The sequence below is a fragment of the Solanum stenotomum genome, chromosome 4 (assembly GCF_019186545.1).
Source record: "Solanum stenotomum isolate F172 chromosome 4, ASM1918654v1, whole genome shotgun sequence".
Classification (NCBI taxonomy): domain Eukaryota; kingdom Viridiplantae; phylum Streptophyta; class Magnoliopsida; order Solanales; family Solanaceae; genus Solanum; species Solanum stenotomum.
Genome location: NC_064285.1, coordinates 182,705 through 207,129, shown reverse-complemented (window position 1 = coordinate 207,129; position 24,425 = coordinate 182,705). Strand labels below are relative to the sequence as shown.

At 31.0% G+C, this 24,425-nt stretch overlaps 4 protein-coding genes and 1 non-coding gene across 5 annotated transcripts in view; 3 read left to right on the top strand and 2 right to left on the bottom strand.

The window, feature by feature from the left end:
• Positions 1 to 2,583: 2,583 nt before the first annotated feature.
• LOC125863218 (acetate--CoA ligase CCL3-like) lies at positions 2,584 to 5,760 on the top strand. The gene is made up of 3 exons (XM_049543391.1): positions 2,584 to 2,892; positions 3,870 to 4,460; positions 4,684 to 5,760. The coding sequence occupies exons 1-3, from the start codon at positions 2,677 to 2,679 to the stop codon at positions 5,578 to 5,580; spliced, it is 1,704 nt and encodes a 567-aa protein (XP_049399348.1). The 5' UTR covers positions 2,584 to 2,676; the 3' UTR covers positions 5,581 to 5,760.
• Positions 5,761 to 10,778: 5,018 nt separating this feature from the next.
• Positions 10,779 to 12,892, top strand: LOC125863219 (GATA transcription factor 16-like). The gene is made up of 3 exons (XM_049543392.1): positions 10,779 to 11,486; positions 11,588 to 11,722; positions 12,384 to 12,892. Exons 1-3 carry the CDS (start codon positions 11,466 to 11,468, stop codon positions 12,732 to 12,734), a joined length of 507 nt encoding a protein of 168 aa, XP_049399349.1. The 5' UTR covers positions 10,779 to 11,465; the 3' UTR covers positions 12,735 to 12,892.
• Positions 12,893 to 14,218: 1,326 nt separating this feature from the next.
• On the bottom strand, positions 14,219 to 19,682 carry LOC125862776 (two-component response regulator ARR2-like). The gene is made up of 7 exons (XM_049542900.1): positions 19,663 to 19,682; positions 18,170 to 18,324; positions 16,932 to 17,084; positions 16,474 to 16,839; positions 15,814 to 15,890; positions 14,692 to 15,549; positions 14,219 to 14,302 (listed from the first exon to the last, which is right to left on the bottom strand). Exons 1-7 carry the CDS (start codon positions 19,680 to 19,682, stop codon positions 14,219 to 14,221), a joined length of 1,713 nt encoding a protein of 570 aa, XP_049398857.1.
• Positions 19,683 to 19,966: 284 nt separating this feature from the next.
• On the bottom strand, positions 19,967 to 20,040 carry TRNAT-AGU (transfer RNA threonine (anticodon AGU)). The gene has a single exon. It is a non-coding gene; the product is annotated as a tRNA-Thr (tRNA).
• Positions 20,041 to 22,253: 2,213 nt separating this feature from the next.
• Positions 22,254 to 24,425, top strand: part of LOC125862852 (protein DEHYDRATION-INDUCED 19 homolog 4-like) — a 5,465-nt gene continuing 3,293 nt past the window's right edge. The window contains exons 1-2 of the mRNA XM_049542975.1: positions 22,254 to 22,531; positions 23,994 to 24,136. Coding sequence (XP_049398932.1) covers positions 22,471 to 22,531; positions 23,994 to 24,136 — 204 coding nt within the window. The 5' untranslated portion in view covers positions 22,254 to 22,470. The remainder of the gene's footprint in view (positions 22,532 to 23,993; positions 24,137 to 24,425) is intronic.

The following is a 24,425-nucleotide window of genomic DNA, read 5'->3' as shown; positions in this document are numbered from 1 at the left end:
AATCATGATAATTGACAACATAAAATATTTCAAAAATAAAAACATATAAAAAAATTCGATTGATTCTTGAAATTAATCTATCGTTACAAATTATGTATAAAATATAATAAATCGTGATAATTGACAACTTAAAACATTTATTAAAAAAACACAAAAAAAAATTGACTGATTCTTAAAATTAATCTATCAATGTCACATAAAATGAGACAAAAGTAGTAATATGTATTATTTAATGTGAAATTATTGAAAACTACATAAAATGTATTGTAAATCTTAACAATTAACAACATTTGATTGACTCTTGAAATTTTATCTATGCTACATACATTGAGACAAACAGAGTAATATATATTAAGTATTTAAAATTACGTACAACCTTATTGCTTTCTATAGGCTTCGAATTATCGTGGTCATTTTTTAGGCTGATACAAGTTTTGTACATTTTCTATTTAATTTTATTTTAATATTATAAATCGCAATAATTAATAATTTAAAATATTTTAAAAAATATATTTAAAATTGAGTTGGTTTTGGGAATTTTATTTATACCATATAAAATGGGACAAAGGAAACAACATATATCATTTACAAATGACTTAAAAAACATTAAAAATTACAATAATTACCAAATTAAAATATTTAAAAGCTATATAATAAAATAGGTTCACTGTTAGAATTCTATCAGGCTCACATATATTGGAACGGAAAAAATAACACATATCATTTTAAAATTATCAAAAAAGTATTATAAATAATAATAATTAAAAACTTAAAATATCTAAAAGACATTTTAAAAAGGTTAATTTTATAATTTTATCCATATCACATAAATTAGGACAAAGTGACCAGTAATGTAGGTTATTTGAAAGTTACATAAAAATATTATAAATCACAATAATTAATAGCTTAAAACATTTTTTTAAAAAATATGAAAATTTGGATGACTCTCCAAATTTTATTTGTGTCACATAAATTGAGACCACAAAAATAACATATATTGGGTTCATTTTAATAGTGTCAAAGAAAGTACATGTTTGTGATAAAAAAACTTATTCTTTTATCCACGCAACCAATCGCTTCAAAAACTCCGTTATTAACCCCAAAACATACCATTTATATTATTGGGCCCGTGCATAGCACGGGCACCATTATCTAGTGCATATATATATATATATATACCTCATTTGATTACTTTATCGTAATAAATTGCTTCGTTCGAAAAAAATCCTTTTTTTTTTTGTAAAACAAGTTATCAATACACGCTATTTAAGGACATAAAATTAATAATATTAAAAAGACGTGTATCTTTTATATATTTTATTGCTTACTTAATATATTCTCACTTGACCAGAGGGGTTGCTTAGATATTAGTCATTCATCATTTTCAATTCAAAGATGGTAAGTTTAAGTCCAAAAAAGAAAACCAAAAAAAAAAAAACCTTTAAAGAAGGGATACAATATATTCTCATTTTGATATGATTTAATATATATAATATTAAAAAGAAATTTCTTAAACATTAGTTTTAGGTAAATAAAAAAAACTAACATTTCCGTTAGAAATGAATAGACTACCAAAAAAAAAGATATATTGTGAGATAGAAGAGAATCTTCTATTTTTCTTAACATAAGTTTTGAATTTAAATTACTAATTTTCCTTTTTAGTAAAATATTTTTTGCTTGATGAGTTTTGCATGTCATTCTAATCTGAATTAATTGTATCAATAAAATAGAAGAGATTCTTCTATATTTAATTATAAGTTTTAAATTTGAATTATTAATTTTCCTTTTTAGTAAAATATTTTTCACTCGATGAGTTTTCATTCCGTTCTAATCTAAATTAATCAAATCAATCATATAAAGGAGAATATTCTATATATAATTATAAGTTTTGAATTTTAATTATTAATTACTCTTTTTAGTAAAATGTTTTTAGTTGATGAGTTTTTATGTGTCCCAATCTAATTGATTGGATCAATGAAAAAAAGAATAATCTTTCTATTCTTAATTATAAGTTTTAAATTGAAATTATTATTTTACTTTTTTTATCTTAATTTATATGACTTCTTTTTTAAATTTATCCTAAAAATACTATATTTCTATATTTAGTAATAATTTAACTTTAAAAATATCAGTGAAACTGCAAATAAAATGATTCTTATCTGACACATTTTAAACAATAAATTTTTAAAATATTTCTTTTATATGAAGTGAATTTAAATGAATAGAGTAATTTTCTTTTTTTTTTTATTGGGATAAGTAATAAGTATTTCTAGACTACGATCAAAATTTCAGAAATACATCTTAACTAAACTAAAATCATATTATTCATGAACCAATTTTTTTATAATTTTATACATCTTTTTTACTTACGTGACATTCGAATATCTCTCACGTGCCTCAACTACATGAATCACATATAAGCCAAAATGTACATAAATTTACAAAATAAATAAATTCAGAGTAATAGAATCATAATTTAGTTAAGGTATATCTATGAGATATGATATCGCAATTATATTTATTTATATTTAAGATAAAAGGATAAGAGGGACAAACCTTCTATAATTAGAAGATATATTCTTATATAAATAGTTTTATTTTCCCTGGATTTGTGTAGAGACTCTGTTTTTTTTAGAGAGAGAAAGTGGTAGAGAGTGTGTGTTTTTAGAGAGAGAAATGGCTCCGGAGAGAGATATTGATGATCTTCCCAGGAACAAGGCGAATTACACGGCGTTAACTCCGTTATGGTTTTTAGAGAGGGCGGCGACTGTATTTCCTAATCGGAAATCGTTAATTCACGGCTCCGTTGAGTACACGTGGCACCAGACGTACCGGCGTTGCCGTCAATTAGCCTCTGCTTTAACTAAAAACTCCGTCACCTTTGGAAGCACGGTAAGTTTTCAGTTACTTTTTCTAATTTTTATGTTCATCGAGTGTTTATATTGAATCAATAGATGCATGTACGTTCATGTATTTATTTGTACATACACTTTTTATTCATATAATCATTACTCCTATCTCATAATCATGATTAATTAGTTTGGTTTGGTATAAACAGGTTGATGATCATCAATAATTACTTATCTAAAATATGAAAAAGCATTAAAAAAAATTATACTAAATTGATTTATTGTATTTTTTGTTAATTTTGTTGTGTGTGTTTTGGTCTTATTATAGTTTCGATTAGCGCACCAACAAGTTATGTGATGGAATGATAATTAAGTTTGATCAGTTTTTGGATTCGAGTCTTTTAGGTATGCAGTCCTTTTGTTAGAGTCACTTTACCTCCGATGTGCGCAAATTTAAATTTAGTCGAACTTAATATAGATATCGAATACTGAACAGCGTGAAACCAAAAAAACAAATAGTTCCATATGACCTTAACAGAATGAACAAAGAAATTAAAATTTTACATTTTAGGATTTTGGATCTAGAGGATATTATTATTATTTATTTATTATTAAATGTGTACACCGCCTTTTATTATTTGCTCTGTCGTCTATTGCAATTTGTCTCAATATATTAAATGAACAAAAAAAATGCAGAAACTTCCAATTAGTTTGTTATGGACATCAATATTTCTTGTTCATTTCCTGAAATGTATTGTTGTTGTATTCCCATGGATGATCTAGTAAGTTCTTTTGTTGTACTTGATACGAGGGCACTCGGAAACAACATTTCTATGTTCACGAGGTAGAGGCAACATCTACATACATTCTATTCCCATATTCCACTAATAATTTGCATCCAAAAATTAGAATAATAAATCTAAAATAAATACATATAGGCCTCTAATTAAAATTTAACTTTAGGCGTCCTTGAGCCGCCCCTGTATATGTTGTTGCTCTACTAACTTGCTTCGTTGACAGGTTGCAGTTATTGCCCCAAATGTCCCGGCTATGTATGAAGCTCATTTCGGAATTCCAATGTCTGGAGCTGTTATAAATGCTGTGAATGTTCGTCTAAATGCGCAAACAATTGCTTTTCTATTGGGACATTGTGCGGCGTCTATTGTCATGGTGGATCAAGAGTATTTTCCGTTGGCTGAGGAAGCGTTGAAAGTATGGGAAAATAACAGTAAAGGAAACTTTAATGCTCCGCTTTTGATTGTAATTGCTGATAAAAACTGTGATCCAACGCCGGTTCAGTATGCTCTTGAGAAAGGGGCAATTGAATATGAGAAATTCGTAGAAACTGGTGATCCAGACTTTACGTGGAAGGCACCAGAGGATGAATGGCAAACCATTGCTTTGGGATATACTTCCGGCACAACGGCTAGTCCTAAAGGAGTGGTGTTGCACCATCGTGGCGCTTATATTATGGCTATGAGTAATGCGGTGGTTTGGAGTATGCCAGAGGGAGCTGTGTATCTGTGGACTCTACCGTTGTTTCATTGTAATGGTTGGTGTTTCGTTTGGACACTTGCTACGATTTGTGGGACTAACATATGTCTTAGACAGGTAATTCCTTGTTTCTTTTTCTGTCCGATTGTAATTAGAGTAACATAAACGAATGCAAGTGTAATTGTTTTATCTTTCACCATATCGCATAAATCTGACATTTAGAGAAAATGTAAACCATGTAGAATAGACAGGGTACTATTATGAAATCCGACTTTGATTGTATTGTTTTTCATTTTGCTTAGTATATTTGAAGTTTTAATTTCGATTATCTTGCATGTAGGTAACCGCTAAGGCTGTTTATTCAGCCATAGCACATCTTGGTGTGACTCATTTTTCTGCTGCACCGGTGGTACTCAACACTATAGTTAACGCCCCAAAAGAGGAGACTATCCTTCCTCTGCCTCGTCTTGTGCACGTAAGCACAGCTGGTGCTTCTCCTCCTCCATCTGTACTTGCTGCAATGTCACAACGTGGTTTCCGTGTCTTACACACTTATGGCCTTTCTGAAACCTATGGTCCATCCACTCTATGCACGTGGAAGCCTGAGTGGGATTTACTTCCTCTAGACATTCAAGCACGTCTACAAGCACGCCAAGGTGTCAGATACGTTGGTCTAGAGCATTTAGACGTTGTCAGTACAAACGACATGAAACCCGTTCCAGCAGATGGAAAAACAATAGGGGAGATTGTCTTCAGAGGTAATATTGTAATGAAAGGTTACTTGAAGAATCCGAAAGCTAACGAGGAAGCTTTTGCTGGAGGGTGGTATCATTCGGGTGATCTTGCAGTTAAACATCCAGACGGATACATAGAAATCAAAGACAGATCAAAGGACATCATCATTTCTGGAGGTGAAAACATAAGTAGTGTAGAAGTTGAGAATAACCTTTACTTACATCCTGCAATACTCGAGGTCTCTGTAGTTGCAAGGCCCGACGAGCAATGGGGTGAGTCACCATGTGCATTCGTGACGTTGAAGCCTGGTTTGAAGGAGACAGATCAACGGAAGTTGGCTGACGATATCATCAACTTCAGTCGATCGAAAATGCCTAAGTTTTGGGTTCCAAAATCAGTTGTTTTTGGACCATTGCCAAAGACTGCTACTGGGAAAATACAAAAGCATGTGTTGAGGGCAAAGGCAAAGGAAATGGGACCAATGAAGAAGAGTAGATTATAATTATAATCTAAGTTGCGCGGACGATGCCGCACCGTGTTGGATCACTTGAATCCAACACGCACCCCTTGACATATTTAAAGAGTCCGAAGTAACATAGATTATAATGGTCCATAAATAATGTTGAAGTATATGTGTTTTCTCATATATACTTCACTTAATCAAGAAAATAATACAATTCAACATGTCTTTATGTATCTTTGATCATTGTGTACATAAATAAGACTGTAGAATTATCTGTTCTTGAATCGTTAAATCGATCGTTCTTGTCTTGTAAGACCTATAAATCCTTAGAATTAGTATTACGACTTAGTTAAAGATAGGACACACGAAAGGAAAAAATTGATATCTACTAGTCGGATAATGACATAAGTTGTACTTAAAGGAGGGAATGATGATTGATATAATTGATTCCGACTTGTCTAATGATTCATATAGTCGGTTCCGACTTGTCTGAAATTGAGGTTTTGTTATTGTTGTTTGTTGTGTTAGTTGAAATGTTCATGAATTTCTTATGTAGATGAAAAAACTTTATTATGTCTAACTTTGTTACTATCATCTAAACATGAATCATTAGAGATTCAACTGCCTTAACAAATAATGTAATTACTATTAAAAAAGGGAACTTTCGCCCACTATAATAAACTTAATTGTGTTTTATAGTTATAGTTTGCATATTTACAGGTTGTAGTTACAGTTTAAGCTGTCTCATTTGTATAATTCACGGATTTGTATATTTCACAGGTTTGTATAATTCGCGGGTACATTTGTATAATAAAGTTATTTTTGTATAAATTCGAAATAACGAATTTCGAATTTATACAATTACAAACATCAGAAGTGTAAACAATTATACAAATTCCNAAATTGATATCTACTAGTCGGATAATGACATAAGTTGTACTTAAAGGAGGGAATGATGATTGATATAATTGATTCCGACTTGTCTAATGATTCATATAGTCGGTTCCGACTTGTCTGAAATTGAGGTTTTGTTATTGTTGTTTGTTGTGTTAGTTGAAATGTTCATGAATTTCTTATGTAGATGAAAAAACTTTATTATGTCTAACTTTGTTACTATCATCTAAACATGAATCATTAGAGATTCAACTGCCTTAACAAATAATGTAATTACTATTAAAAAAAGGGAACTTTCGTCCACTATAATAAACTTAATTATGCTTCATAGCTATAATTTGCATATTACGGGTTGTAGTTACAGTTTAAGTTGTCTCATTTGTATAATTCGCGGATTTGTATATTTCACGGGTTTGTATAATTCGCGGGTACATTTGTATAATTAAGTTATTTTTGTATAAATTCGAAATAACGAATTTATACAATTACAAACATCAGAAGTGTAAACAATTATACAAATTATATTACACAAATTCCGAATTATACAAAAGTTATACAAATTCCTAATTATAGCCGCGTAATTATAGCTAAAAGTAGGTCGTGAATTGTAATTAAGACAAACAATTGTTGTGTTAACTAATTAACTAGTATATGTTTATTTATACGCGTATTTTTCCCTTAAAAATATTAGGAGGATGAAACCATACTAATTAATAGTAATTACCATATATATATATATATAAGACATTAGTTATATATTTAGAGATGGAATCACAAAAATTTAAAAATAACTACAATTTATACTGATATCCAAACACAATTCCAATTTTCAAATACCATTTTCACAATTATTATATTTAAAGATCACTTAGTAAAAATAAACGGTGAATCTTGTGGCAAGTCGTCTAAATAAAAAGTTGAATTATCAAGTTGATTGAACAACCTTCAAGCAAATACTACTCCAATAACATTTTTTTGTATGAAAATTAAATTACATAACCTAATAATGACTCAAATATCCTAATGATGTTTTCAAGTTTTATTTGTTCAATTGTTGGACTTTGATCAGGGCGGATTTAAGGACCCAATCACCCAATAGTGTTCAGTGTTCACCGTAATCCCTTTAAACAAAAAATATATTATGTATAAGGTTTTTTTCATATATTTATAATTTTTATATATATTATAGATTATGAATTTCCTAAACACAAATTAAAAGTAATGATCTAGTTAGGATAATCCTATTGCTATGTATCCTTCATGTGGATTTCTAACAAATGAAGTTGAGGCAATTAGGATAAAGCTTATCAGGAAATTATGTGGTTAATGAATTAGATACTTGTACTAATTCAACCCACTCAACCCCTTAATTAGAGACACAATTTTCATATCAAATTTTGTCTCACATACCACATTCATCTCTTATCCACAAAAGTAGGAGTAAGATTTGTGTATGTGTCGTTTTTTTAGATTTTATGTGAGACTATATTGATTATGTTATTTTTGTATACATATATATCACACTCATACCTCCATTTTCTTTTTCTTGATGAAATCGGTATTCAAATTTCAATCGTATTTGAGTTGATTTCTCCTTGCATATTAATAGTATTCACGCTATTTTCATAATTTCTAGTGGTATATTATTGTTGTATTGAGTTGGTTTGCTATCAGAGGCATATTCAAGACTTGAAAAATATGGTTTTCGACTTTCAATCCTCATAATTTATTTATTTCTAAATTTTATGATCTGAACATATTTGATGAGATTTTCAAGTATATATCTAACTCAAAACTATTGGGTTTTGCAGATCCAATACCATAAATGATACATTTGTCCTTATTCATTGTAAAAATTCAAATATTTTCTATCGAACTTTTAATATCTTCTGAAACTTACATATATATTATTAAAAATGAAGAAATTCCGACCATTCATCACAACGTCAATAGTCCTACCACCAAATTTGGTCTCTCTTTTCTTTACACTAGGCAAAATGGAGCCAAAAAGTGAGTTGTTTTTCCTTCTCGTACATAAAGACTAACACACAACATTGCTCCTCATTGTCTATTTGTCCCTTAGCAACTTTGGGGCCTTATCATCTTTGGATTCTCATTCATGAGTGCCACACACCTTTTAAATTCTTTTTAATTTCTTACAATTTATCAAATCAATAATGTGTGCTTATAAACGTTTCTATCCCAAACAAGTTGAGATAAATTCATACCAATAATAAATATGGTTAAAACTTTGCATTAAGTTCATTACAAAATCACTTAGAATATGCATTGCATGTGTATATCAGAAATAACTTTTTTACTTAAGAAAAATATAGATAAAATTTACGTATATTTTATCCTTCTCAAATCTTACATATGAAAATATACTGAATATGTTGTTGCCTATAAGATTATGACAAATGGGGAAGTCTAACAAATCATAAAAAGTTACATATGAAAATATATTGAATAGTTTATTTTGTTCTTTTCTAATCTGTTTATTTCAAGTACCACATAGTTGACATTTTTTGTAGACACCTTTCCTTTTTTTTTTTTTTTTTTTTTTTCTTTTACCTTTTAAGTAGATACCTTTCATTTTTTTCACTTTTCCTTTTTTTTTTTTTTTTTTTTACTTTAGATAAATACCACAAAGTTATAAATTTGTATTTATGTTTACATCTAATGACGTTTTATTTATCTAATAATACAATATTTAAAACATAAAGTGTGCGTGTTAATTTATTTAAATGCATGATATATAAATAAGTTTTTTAATTTGATTTAAATTAATATTTATGACCAAATTTTAAAGCACGATTATGTATTACTGTAACTTATTCAAATGGTCATTGGGATAAGACATAAGTACCCTATAAACTATGATCGAAACTTCAAAGATACACTTTAACTAAATTAAGGTTCTATTACCTTGAACTCATTTTTTTTTTATATAAATTTGTACACATTTTTTGCTTATGTGATATCCAAACACCTCTCATGCGCTTTAACTACGTGGAGTCACGGAGTGTGCCACATAAGCCAAAAGATGTACAAAATTACAAAAAAATGAGTTCAGGGGGATAATCGGACCTTAGTTTAAAAGGTATGTCTCAGAGATTTCGGTCATAATCTAGGGGATACTTGTGTCTTATCCCAATGGTCATCCAAGTTATGAAAAAATACAATAAAATTACGTCTAATCTTGTTTGCTATTCGTAAGAACAAACCTACTAGTGTGGAGTTAGTCAATGCTTCTTCCTTCGATCTTGTTTGCTATTCTTCACTCACACGATATTATTAGATTGAACTTTTGTCCATCAATTGTCATAATTCCTCATCACTATTTTCCATATTTTGGATTGTCTTATTTCTAACTCGTTAAAAGATATTTAAAAAGGTTTCAAATAAATTAAATAATATTACTTTATATTAATTTGGAGGACACCAACCTTACAAAAAGGTCCATTAAGAGTTGGCTAGAATATTCTCAATTTAAGGTGCTTGTAATAGCACTAGTACTAATAGACAAACATAACAAATTAGGTGTGTTGACTACATGTTTGCATAAATTTTGGAAACTAACTACACTTTTTAATTTGGCTTTATTTGTACCTACCCACCACAGTTTTTTTTTTCCGATTTGAATGTGAGATCTTTCTAATTAATAGTAAAGAGCTAGAGCTTCGTATTATCCCGCCTTATTCTTCGATGGTACTATATATATACAATAAATACAACTCCCTCCCCCTTTCACTTTTCTTATAATTGAGCTAATAGATTTAAAAGTGAGCTTCAATCGTCCATATGAACATTCAGTATTCGATTCGATATTTTCAAAATTTGAGTTCGATAACTAAAAGTAGATATCAAATATATCATACTTACAAGTTACAAAGTTTGGGGAAATATATTCCTGCTCAATATGGTAATTCGATTTTCGGTGATTTATATCCATCCCTAATCAAATATTGTTGTGTAGTAATAAGTATTCTTAACCACACGTCTCAAATTCAAATAACTTGAATATAAATTCTCAAAGTTCATACAAATTAAATTTATTAGACTCCAAAACAAATACCGAACCCGTACGAAAATCCCCATTTGGAGTTGAGCGGCAAATACAAACTGAATTTGTCTCAAATTGACAAAAAGTAAAATAAAACCAAATTTTTAATGGCGCCGTTTACAATTAAAACCTTTTTTTTTGGCGGGTAAGAGTATTAAATCAAAATTTTCATAAAAGGGTATTTTAGTCTTTTCATCTCCCGATCTCCTAGGGTTTTTCCGTACTCAGTTTCCTTATAAACCCCTCATATTTTATATTTTTTCGGCTACGACTCTTTTATTTTTTGTCCGTTCATCATTATCTTCTCTATCATTCTCGCAGCCTCCGTTTTTTTTTTCTTCACGTCGGTTAATCTATATCCTCTTAGTTTCAGTTTTTATTAAGCTGAACTTCAGTTTATTGAGTTTTTTGTTCATTTTGAGTATTGAAGTTGAGCTTGTTAGTTGAGGTGGAGGAAGTTTTTTTTTTATTTTTTTTCTGCTAATTTGGGGATAAAAAGTGTTTATTCAGCTGGTTTTTGCTTTTTTGTCATCTGGGTCGTGCTTAAGTTTTGGTGAAAATACTTGTTTGTAAGTTGTGATCGTTGAGCAGTGGTTGATCAAGGTGTTTTTTTCTTCATTTTCCTTGAGTTATAGCTGGTGTAGAAGAAGTTTCTCTGGGTTTTTTCTGTTAATTTGGGGATAAACGTTCTTTATTCAGCTGTTTTTTTCCATTTTGTCATCTGGGTCGTGCTTAGTTTCTGGTAAAAAAATACTTGGTTGTGAGTTGTGATCGTTGAACAGTGGTTAATCAAGGTGTTGTTTTCTTCGATTTTCGTTTATTATTAGCAGAAGTAGAAGAAGTTTCTTCGATTTTTTTCTGCTAATTTGGGGATAAACGTTCTTTATTCAGCTGTTTTTTTTTTTCATTTTATCATTTGGGTCTAGTAAATTTTAGCTGTGATTGTTGAGAAGTGGTTAATCGAATGGTGGATACAAGTGATAAAGTGAGTTATTATGCCATATCCTTTTGTCATTTGATCATATTTTTCACCATTTATTTGTTGATTAGTGTTTGATTTGAATTTGTTATCTATGGTATTTTTAGGTTCAAGAAACTGGAGAGATGATTGGGCAAAATCAAACCCCAGACAGGGTCTCATCAGAGACCAATCAAAAAACTTGTGTTGATTGTGGAACCACAAAAACTCCTCTGTGGAGAGGTGGACCTGCTGGACCTAAGGTCAGTAATTTGGTCTTATTTTGCTTGTCAATTTCGGTTGTGTAGTTTGTTTTGTTTCATCTTATATGGTAGTGTTTGATTGAGCTTGAAATGGTATTTTGACTTGTATAATTGTTATATGAATAGTTAAACAACGATTATTGTCGAAAATTAGTTGAATTGTATTCTTGAAAGTTGTATATGTAGAAGGATTACTTACTGTGGAATTGTGTTAGATAATTATGACATGTCCAATCAAAGAAAGTTTCATCATTAGAAATTTATGCTTGTCGTTTTTGATACGTTGTGCACTACTTTTGGATGATCGAACATGCCCTTAGTGTCTTTTTTGAAGAGTTTGAGCAATATGGTTTGGTCTTAGTGGCTTAACTATAAAATATATAGAATTGAACCTACAAAGAAGTCAATGGTGGTTCAATATCTTTTATATACATAGTGTAATTTTTTGATGAAGGTGGTTTGGATATAGTACCTAGCGTTGCTCCTTTAGGTCTATAATCCCAATTTGGCTTGTAAATGTGTTTAGGTTTGAGATTGTGATTGTACCAAAATGATCTTTTACTTTGTGAGTTACGGCTTACGACACATTTTATTATAGGGTGTCTATGATTTCACTCAAAAAATATTGAATCTAATGATTTGATCATGATGGTGAATGCAGTCATTGTGTAATGCATGTGGAATAAGGAGCAGGAAGAAGAGAAGAGCTCTTCTGGGATTGAACAAAGATGACAAGAAATCAAAGAAATCTTTGAATAAGAGTGTTGTTAACCATCATCATCAGAACCAGAGTAGCAATAGCAGTAGCAGTACAAGCAGCAGCGGAGAAAGTACGAATAATGTAATAGTGAAGAACGAATGCATTCCATATAAGAAGCGATTACTGCATTTTGATCGAGAAGTTGGTTTGCAAAGACCAAGATCAAACTCTACACACAGAAGAAAGTTAGGTGAAGAAGAACAAGCAGCATTCTTGTTGATGGCTCTTTCATGTGGTTCTGTTTATGCTTAGTAGAGGAAGAAAATGTTGTACTTATTGTTGTGTTTGTAGTACCTTTTTCGGGTCGGTAGAGTAGAGGGGATAAGTGTAAGAGTAGAATCTAGAATGATAAGAAAAAGAGCTAAATCAATTTGAGAGCTCATAAGAATGTAGACTTGAGGATTGTGTTGTAGTTTAAACTCAATTAATTTTATTTCAATCTAAGTTGAGTTCATTGACTTCGTGTGATTTATAAGTTGCGTGTTTGAGTTGTGTTTGTATTAGATAGTTTGTCTATGTCACAATTTTTTGAATTTTGTTTGTCGGATGCTTTGTGTATTGAATTGTTGTGAGAGTTAATTGTGTATGCAACTCATTTGATCAATGTGTTGGGACAAGGAATGTTAATCTTTTGAAAAAGATGACCTTTTAGTTAGAGGAAGAAAAATAAACTAAAAAGGGAAATGCTTGTACTTAGTGGAGTTGTGGTAGTACATTTTTTGTTTGGTAGAGTGACAAGATAGGTGTTGAATAAAATGATTAATCTAAGTTTTATTACCTACCTCAAGTACAACTTTTGCTCTCTTTATATTAAAAGACATTTTGATTTTGAGTTCGTCAAATATTTGTTTATACACGTGTAGATCAATTTAATATCGATTTGTGTTTGAATATAAGAGAGTGACAATTAAAATATGAAACTCATGAAAATATGATAATTCAGATAGGAAACATCTAACAATTGAGATGTGAGCAATTTAATATCGATCTATGTTTGAATATAAGAGAGAAAATATGAAACTCATGAAAATATGATAATTCAGATATGAAACATCTCACAATTGAGATATAAAACTTGTGAAAAAAATAATAGATTTTATATATATTTTTACTCATTATTATTATTATTATCAGACAACAGACCAATACATGTGAATCATATAGTCAAATTTGTCTTATTTTTGTTGGATGTATTCATCACGTGGTTAAGCAAGCAACGGTAGAAGCATCTTCTTTTTCATGATTGAGGATTATTTTGTGAACATACTTTTCTTATTTTTTTAGAAAAAGAGACTCTAATCATATTTAAATATCAAATGTTATTATATGTGTTATAACAATCCGTAACTATAAAAGAATAGTATAATTTTCTTTGATACATAAATATACGAAAAATAATGATTTCAAGTTGAACTCACCAAACTTAATAACTAAGGAAATTCTAGATACTTATGCTAGCAATTAAAACTCAAATCTGAACACTAAAATCAATCCAGAAATAAGAGAAAAAATCAAAATTATTCTAGTTTAGAGTGCAAATATTTGCTCAAAACCGGAATCCAACGTCTAAAAATTAGCTTAAGTGAACAAAAGACGGAGTTTCATTGGTTCACTGAAGCTATAATTTTCAGTTGTGAACAAAAAACGGAGTTTCATTGGTTCACTGAAGCTATAATTTTCAGTTGAGAAGCTGGTAATTAGCTTCAGTGAACGAAAAACGGAGTTTCTTTCACATCTTACATTGGAAAATTTCCTAATGCATCCTCATTGTCGTCACCAAACTCATCATATGCAACCGGTTCAACACTTTCTTGTTGTTGCTGGTACAAAAAAGTTAATCCGAATTAGTAAAACGTGGGAGTTATGAACTCAAGCAAGTTGAGGGCGGTTATATGAATCCTCATTGACGATATTGCACCACTAAACCTCATCTTAGACAAGTATTATAAAAATAACGAATAGATAAGAGTACGAAAACAACAACATACTTGGTGTAATCCTACATGTGGGGTCTGGGGAAGGTAGAGTATACGCAAACCTTACCCCTACCTTGCAAGGTAAACAAGTTGTTTCTGATAGACTCTCGGTTCAAGGAAAAGCGTATCAAAGCAGATACTATAGAAAAATAAGAGTACGATGACTAAAATACTCCGAGATAACCATAGGAACTAGTATTGCAGCGATGTAAAGATAACAAACTAAGACCAACCTGCTCGAGAAAGGCGCTCATGAGGTCCTCTTGATCGCATGGCTCAGGAAAAGTGGTACTCTGATAGCTTGAACTGGGATATCTTTCAGCGTTAACATGTGGACGAGGCATAGGATTAACATGTCCAATTTCTTGCCCGCTAGAGAGAACTGCTTCTGCGATGGGACTATTACTATTTACGTTCTGTGCGCTCTGCTCCATTGACAGAATTCCGTGGTGTATACTAGAATGATAAGACGTATCAAAGATTGATCCAACATTATGCTGATACAGCTCGTTGAAAATATCATCAGAGTTAACATCTTCCTTAGTTGTTGACATTGCTGAATTACCACTCATAGGAAAGCTGCTTCCTGTCAACGATATGTTCTGATTCAATGAGCAATCTATCGCTGAAGATGATGCTCGGGGAACCTGATTGTACATACTATCTCGTGCATTGTGAACGAGACCATTCTGTGATAGGACCTTATTGGATTCTCTTAGCATATTGTGAGCTTGTAACTGTGGTTGAGAAATCCGTCCTACTGGCATATTCATTCCCAAGTAGGACGGATTTTGTTCCACGGCTGTTGGGATTCCATAAAGCAAGTTAACTTGCTTAGTACGATCGTTCATCTGTTGCTGACCTTGATATCTCAACATGGGATTTTCATAGCTAAAGTAGTTTCTCTGGTCTGCTAACGGAACAAACATCGGAGAATTTGTTGCAGGCCTACCCCATGTGGCTAGATTTTGAGCAGGAAATTGACTAATAGGTGCAAGAGCTTGAAAACGGTTAGACATTGTCCCAATGGTTGCTTCCGAGTGTCCCATGAAAGCTTCACTCTGATACTTCCGTAGAAGCAGTCTGTGTTTCTGCAGCAAATGGTTGCCACTAAGTAAGTATTTCAATCAATCAATCGACCACGCCTCTAACAAGTACTCAATCAATCGATCAATCAACTAATCAGTGTCGCCTATATGGATCATTTGGTTTCATTGTGTTATATTCTAGTTATTTTCACCATTGTTTCAACCTACTAACTAGTGACTACATGTTGCAAGATACATGAAATCATTCACCAAAAAAAGGTTTCGTAAACATGATATATACTACATCTTGAAATGGGGAAAATGTACCTGAAGATGGCTAGCAACGTGTTCTCTTTTCAGCCCCGGAACATTCATCAGTTCCAGAATTTTCTTGGGAACTGCCTCTGTATGCGTAGATAGAGTTAAGACAACAAGGAATACACAGAAGACAATATTGACTGTTGATTAGTTGTATAGTAGACATATTTTCAATAGATCCATCATTTCCACACAAATTTCTAGTATTGTAACAAAGAGACAGAAGCATGGAATTTAGGTACGAATCACACTACTGAAATGAGGTCTCTAAACCAACACATTAAAAGAATCAGGAAGAAGAGAGAAGACATAAGACAAGACGGCAACTTGGTTATAATAACGATAACTCAGCTGATATGAACTCTGTCTATATCATGTGTGAAGTTGACAGATTTCTATCCACTTCTCGCGATAGAAACTAACCAAACTTTCCTTGGTGAGTATATAGTAAATTCATGTTTAAAACAAGGCACAGTAAATAGAGAAAGATACATGTAAATGCATAAACGAAACACAAAGCATGAAAACAAGACTACACATTTGGGGTAGTGTATGATTTTTATGAAACTTCTGATGCAAGATAACCAGACAATCGAAAAAACATAGAATTACATCAACAAAGTTAAATTTTTGTAAAAATATCCAAAAGAAAGGTGAAGTGGTTCATACTGTCCATTCCAAGAAAGTTGACAGCATCCACAAACTTTCTATGAAGTTCTGCTGACCAAGTCGTACGTGCCTTTTTCAATGTGGTCGTATCACTCCTTTCTTCCGTTTCATATTCCTCCGCCTTTCTTTTCCATGAGCTTTTCAATCCCCCTTCATTAGTTACACACGAATACTCAACTTCTTTCGGTTGTTCAACATTTCCTGATTGATTCAATATCTTGCACTTCCACTCGTCCTTATTTTGTCGAACAATGTGTTGCCAAATGTTCTGTAGTGACTCCATGCTCACCGGTTTGGTAAGACAATAATGTGCACCATGAATCAAACATTTCATAACTACACTTCGACTATCATCTGCAGACATCACTACCCAAACACAAATCGTACAAAAGATCAGCATTTCTAAACTTAGGAACGAACGATTAGTTAGTTTGTATTACATGAAACAGGATACTCACTTACAACAGGCAGGTCCATCTCCAGAGCAATATGCTCAAGAAGTTCAAAACCATCCATGTCAGGCATGTGGACATCGATTATAACCAAGTGAAAGTAGTTTTTGTTTTCGCGTAGCAATGACAATGCAGCCTCTGCTCGATTACATGTGGTGACTGGAAGAATCCATTGAATTAAAACCAATAGTGAGGAAGACAAAAGAAGTAAGAAAAAATGTTCTGTTCAGGATCAATTCTCTGCATAACCATTTTCGAAATCACCTAAAGAACTTCTACTCCATTCCATTTTATGTTGCGACTCGCGAGGTTCAGAATAAGAGGATCAAGTCTACTTAATATCAAATTCAGAGATAGAATCTTCAAGTTTCTGAAACAAAATTTACATATTTAGAAACTAGAGAAGAAGTATTATAAGTCGAAACATATATGAAAACCAAATTGATCAAAAGAAGAAACTCTTCAACTCTCCGAATAGTAACAGTACCACATAAAATAGAACAAAAGGGATACTTTTTTTATGGTAGAACTCCTTTCTAGTGAGCTTCCTCATATTATCGGTCTCAAACCTTGAAAAAATACATTAGATTGCGCGATTTACAACTAGCCTAAAATTGGTTAATTTCGAATGAATCCTACTTGATATGCTTTTCCTTGAGTGGAGTGTTACCAAAAACAACCTCTCTACCTCCCAAGGTAAGAGTAAGGTCTACGCACACTCTACCTTATCAGACTTCACTTGTATGATTACAGTGAATATGTTATTGTTGTACAGTGAATCTTACTTGATATGCTTTTCCTTGAGTAGAGTTTTACTAGAAACAACCTATTTACCTTCCAAGGTAAGAGTAAGGTCTACGCACACTCTACCTTCACCAGACTCTACTTATGTGATTACACTGAATATGTTATCGTTGTACAATGAATCCTACAATTTACTAGTTTGAGATTTCTTGCCCTTCAATGGCTTATACTAGGGGAGGAGCTAGAAGCCTGGCTTCGACCTTATAACTTTTGTATTTCTATTAAATAACTCCACTAAATATATGCACATATTAAATTAGAACGAAGTTATTAACACTTAAAATCATTAACATTCTAACGTCAAAATTCATAAATTTCAAATCTTGACTCTGCCTAGACAACATATTTCTCCCAAAAGAACTAAAAACTCAAAAAAAAAAAAAACAACTTGAACTTAATAAAAATATTGCATGAAAATAGTTGAGCAAAATATGGAATACCTTCATATTGACACTTCTTAAGCATTTGTTCCAAGTTGTTTAAATAAAACGTATCATCATCCACCACTAGCAAACGGAACGTCGGAAACTCGCCGGAAAGCTCGCCGGAGTTCAAACATGCACCGGAGGTAGACATGAGATTCTTTCTTCTTCTTCTTCAATTTTTAATTATCAAGAAACAAATAGAAATATATAATACATGAGGAGCAAAAAAAGAACTTTCTTTTGGTGCATGGACTAAATTTGAATCTTCTTGCTTGCTAGACTAAATTTGAATTCGCGTGCAAAAATATAATTTTTCCTCCGAATCAACTATTACATCATTAGGGTTTGAACCTGATATCTCTGATTTATGTAATATACAAATTATTTTTTTTAGTTACTTCTATTTTGGGAGTTAGTTGTTATTTAGGGTTTTATTATAATATTTTTAAATAAACTTTACGGATTTTAAATTTATTGAAAAGTGCTACGCATGAAGAGTTTTAGTGTTAGTAGAACTCTTTTTTCGGATTGGTTAAATATATTCTATTCATTGATTAATTTACAATATGTTAAGTTTTTACTTATAAGGGATTATTTAATAGTTCGTCAATCAAATATGGTATAAATTTAATTCTACTTGTTCCACCTTATTCCATGTATCAAATAGTCCCTTACTGTCTAGTTTTATTTTATTTTAATGCCTTTTTGATATATTGTTTTTTTTTTTGGGACTATGTAACAAGTGTTTTTCTTTTAGTAGTACAAGTTATTCTGTGCGTCTTAATTTATGTGACATTTTTCATTTTTTTGAGGGTTAAACTGTTTAAGTTTATCTGATAATATGCGTATTGAATCTTTAATTTTTTGAAATGAAATTTGTATATTTGTAAAGTACGTAAAAATTATTATAAGTCACAATAATTGATAATTCAAAATAGTTAAAAATATATGAAAAATTTACAATAAAAGATAAAATTTGAATATCAAAATCGGAAAAAGTATAAACTAAGATGGGGGAAGTATCAGTATATACTTTTAATTAATAATCTTCAATTCAACTAGTAAGGTAAGTCAATATTCTAAACTCTTATTTATGGTGTTTCATACAATACAAAAATTTTATATTTAAAATTACAAAAGTTTAATAAACTAACATTTTTATTCTTACTATTTGGATATCCCGATTAGTTTATGGATAGGCATTGAAGTTTCGAAAATAGATTGGTATAAACATGGAAAATAAATTTATGTAAAATATAAGTTTTAATATAACTATAAGTTAATGATAACATGGTAATTGTTTAGCTAATTAATACTACCTAATTACTATTTACTAGTTGATAATATAAATTGGATGAAGCTGTGAAAGATTAAAGTAGTTAAATGTACATTTCACATCTGTCTAATTTATGATAACCCTTATTATTTGTAAATTGATAAATATTTTAAATTTTAATTATTTTGATTAATATTTGAAAACAAAATAGATGACTCCTATTAATAACTACTTATCATCATCAATTACCATTATCAACCATGTATGACTAACAATAATTGCTATCATCAACCGCCACCTTTAGCTACAATTACTATCATTACCATCTATTACAATTATTAACCTTCGTCATCAATAGTGACATACGATTTTAAGTATTCCCTTGTTTTAATTTATGTGTAATTACCTTTCAAATATTAAATTTTTAAAAAGTTTTTATTGTGACTTATATTATTTTTTACATAATTTTCAAAAAAAAATCATGTCTGAATTCATATTTTGACTATTGAACATTACGATAGGATGAAAAAAGTAAATGCTCTCGTTGAGAGTCGAACTCAAGACCTCCCGCTTACTAAACGGGTGCTCTAACCAACTGAGCTACGAGAGCTTTGTATTATGTGTTTTTCTTTATATTATCATATTAAAGATCAAGTATATGATAAATCCCAAAATGTTTCATAATTTATTAGTGTTACTTGAAGGGATTTAGAAACCACACTTTTTAGTTCCTTATTTTAAGTAAAAATTAGGCAAATGACATAGTATAAGAAAGAAATTACTTCATTTCCCTACTCTTTCATTAATTACCAAAAATCTCTTTTTTTAGTGTTTTTCGGATACATAATATAGCAGTGTGGATACTTAATATAGTAGCGCGGATACTTTAATTAATAACGGACGGATACTTACATTATTAAGTTGTTAGCAGCACAGATACTTAATTAACGGGCGAATGCATAATATAGCAGCGCGGATACTTTAATTAATAACGGGCGGATACTTAAATTATTAAGTTGTTAGCAGCACGGATACTTAATTAATGGGCGGATGCATAATATAGCAGAGCGGATACTTTAATTAATATAGGGCAGATACTTAAACTAATACAGTATCCGGTTAAGTTGAATTGGGGGAAAATAAGGGATTTTTGTATTTTAGTAAAAGAGTAGGGAAATATTGAGAATAGGTAAAGAAGTGTTGTGTATTTAAGTAATTTTTCCTTATTTTAATGGATAAATAGGTTCCAAAATTTACTCATATACTAAATTTTAAAAATCTTCCAAACTTAATCGAAACAATCTCTTAAACCATAAAGATAGGGGTGAGATTTTTGTATACACCATAATTTCACTTATGAAATTACACTAATTATATAATTGTTTGTTTTTGTCGTAGTTGTCGTCTTTAATAGATTAATTTTTGCGTCCAAGTTATAGAAATTCACTATATGTAATTTGATTTATTGTATCTAATAATCATGGTCTTCTTCCTTCCCTTAAACTACTCGTTATACTTTTTCTTCAGTTGAAGCTCTACTGAAAATAACCAATATATATATATATATATATATATATATTATAGTTCTCCTCAGATCCCGCTTATATGATTGTAGTGGATATATGTTATTATTGTTGGTAATAATTGAGGTGGAGATTGCATTTACTTTGTGTTGCATTATACATGTTTAATTTAATGTACATACGTTCATTTCGTAGAAAAAAAGATTAAAGTAATAAGAAAAGGGAGTTTGAATTTTAAATTGTAATATTTGGATTTCAACTTGAAAGTTCATTTTAATGAGCAAATTAATTATTTGGTACATAAACATATAATTATGATTTGCTTCTAAGGAAACTATGATGGATTTTTTTTAATAATTAATTGTTCTTATTCTAACACATGTATTTCATTACAACATCAAGTCTAACATATTTAATAGTAGCACTGTATTAGACATTAAATTATGGAAAACATGACCTCACACCAGCGCAAAAAAAAAAAACAGTTCAGTGTATAAAATATTTCTTATTTATATAGAATATGAGGAAGAATTACACTTTAAAGATGTAAAGTAGACAATATATCATAATACAAGCATCAGTGATTGCTTCCACGACTCGAATTCGCAAAAAAATGTGAATTCTAATACATATACATGATTTTGATCATTTTGTCAAAACCCATAACTCATAAGTTAAGCCTATCATATCATCTTCATTCATGAATTTCAAAAAAGAAATCTCCCACGAAAGAAAGTGTGCTCCAAAGTGGATACTTAACATCACATTGTATGCCGAAAAATAAAATTTTTTATTGACTTTTATCTTTATAAATTAGTTGTCGACAAAGTTATTCGATATTCATACTAGTAAGAAGTACTTCTTTCATTTCAACTTATTCAATCTACTTTTCTTTACACTTCATTTAAAAAAGAATGATTTTTTTTTCTCTTTTTGCAACTCGTCAATTTAAACTTCACTACTACAAAATTAAAAGACATTTTGACACACTTAATATATCTTAACTTCAACACCATAAAATTGAAAAAATCTTTTGTATTTTTTCAAACTCCACGTTAAATATAAATATGTCAAATAAATTAGAGTCTCGAGGTGCACACAATCTGACCCGACACCACTATTTTCCAAACTTGCTCACCAAGGTTCCATATTTTCCAACAAAATATACACATCATGATGAGTCAAATTGACACAATTATGTCATGTCAAGTGGTGTGATGGTTATTTCGTAATTGAATCCCAAATTCAAGCCTTAATTCATAACTCAAAATTCTATATAAATTTGCAACACTTATTACCGGTGATAATTTGGAGGCTCTTTCTACTAATTTTCTCCTCCCATTTCCACGAAACTTCGCGAAGAATTTCCAAATTTCTCATTAGGGTTTTCAAAAATTTATTATAAAGTTTTGATCTTTGAGAAATTTTAGTATTTGGGAATGCAATTTCTTGAACATTTTCTAAAGATTTAAGCTTTAATTTTGTTGAATTTTTTGAAAAAAATTTGGGATAATTTGATGGATTCTGATTCGTGGATTCGTCTTTCTACTTCTTCACGACGTCACCAATCTCGATCAGGTTAGTGCTATCTCACTTAACTTTCCATTTTCAGTTTGGTTAATTTATCATATTTGGGAGTGGGGGTTAGGGGAAGGGGAAATGAGGGGGGAAATTATTAAGTGGAGAATCGAACACTCATCGATAAGGTGAAAGTTTGGATTTTTATTAACTGAGCTACTAAGATTGGTATGAGGGTCAGTGTATCTAATTTTTTTTAGATAATATATGTGTAGATAGCATTTGAACATAGAAAGTCTTTTTTAGTGTGTGTGTCGGGGGGGAGGGGATTTCAAGGAGGAATTAGTTTGTGAGCTGTGGTTAAGAAAATGAAAGAATGTAAAAGGAAACTTTACATTTCTGGGGAAAAAAGGGAACTTTACATTTGGAATACTGGGTTTTAGTTTATGGTGTTAGGGGTTTAGCAATAAGGTGAAAGTTTGGATTTTATTTAACTGAGCTACTAAGATTGCCTGTTGGGCTAGTGTGTGGGTTGATTTTATCTAATATTTTAGATAATATGTGTAGATACTGGATAGCATTGGAAAATAGTATTTTTTTTGTGGGGTTGGGGGGATTGGATGGAGGAATTAGTTTGTGAGCTGAGGTTGAGAAAATGAAAGAATGTGAATGGGAACTTATTTTCTGGGGAAAAAAAGGAAAACTTGACATTTGCAATCCTGGGTTTTAGTTTATGGTGTTAGGGGTTTAGTATTTTCTTCTCTTTTGGCTTAGTCAATGTTCTTTCCTTGAAAAAATAAAGGGGTAGAGTATGAGGTCCAAGAAAATCATTTTCAGTTTGAATTACTTAGAATCAACAACAAACAGCAACAACATACCTAGTGTAAGATCACAAGTGGGGTATAGGGAGGGTAGTGTGTACGCAGTCCTTACTACTGGTATATTAGAATTGAATAGTTTATTGTAAATATGCTTAAAGATTATTTAACATGAAAATAGTAAGAGAGTGTTTTCTTTGAATGAAGAAATAGTTTGTGAGATGAGGTCAAGTGGAACTATGTTTTGCTAGAAAAATGAATGTATCAAAGAGGAGACTTCACATTTGCATTTCTGGGTTTTCGTTTCATATGGAGTTCAGTTAATATATTGTGTACTTCCCTTTTTTCACTTGCCGAACAGCTGGTTCAGAGTATGAGGTTCATGCGTCTTATTTTTGGTGGATTTGGGTATTAATTGTTGATTTCATTTAATTCATAGTTTTCTATAAGTAACTTTAAGATGTTCAAGACGATAATAGTACTAGTTTGCTCCCAAATAATATTAAAGGTGCCATCTTTCTTGTGACAGAAGGAGTTTTTGTGAGTTGAGGTGATATCCAATATGTTTACCCGATTAAAAAGAAAAAAGACAAAGGAATTGCATTTGTACTGCTTGGTTTTGTGTTTTCTCTTTGTGGTTTGTTTGAATTGTCACAAAGGATTATTTATGGTTTTTGTGATTGAAGTTGGGTTGTATTGTGCAGACTTCTATAATATAATAGAAGAGTATGAGGGTGAAGAGGAGTCAAGGCCGGAGTTCCTGTGCCCTTTTTGTGGCGAGGATTTTGATGTTGTTGGCCTTTGCTGTCATATTGATGAAGAACATGCTATTGAGGCTAAGAATGGGGTATAGTATATGCACAGCTCTTTATTTATTTCTTCTTTATTTTTCCTTTTAATCGAGCAATCATATTGGCATTGAGACATAGCTGAATTCATTGACTGGGCTATCATCTGAAAAGTTTTTTACACCCAAGACTGTCTTATATGCAGGAAAATGTTGAAGTTGGACTTTATTAATCTTCTAACTTCTATGCTGCATTTCTGTTTCTTGAAGAAGCGTTGTTTAATGGTTTAGCTTATTTTTTCCATGTTTCCTGTGCTTGTAGGAGGGGGGGGGGGGGGGGGGGGGGGGG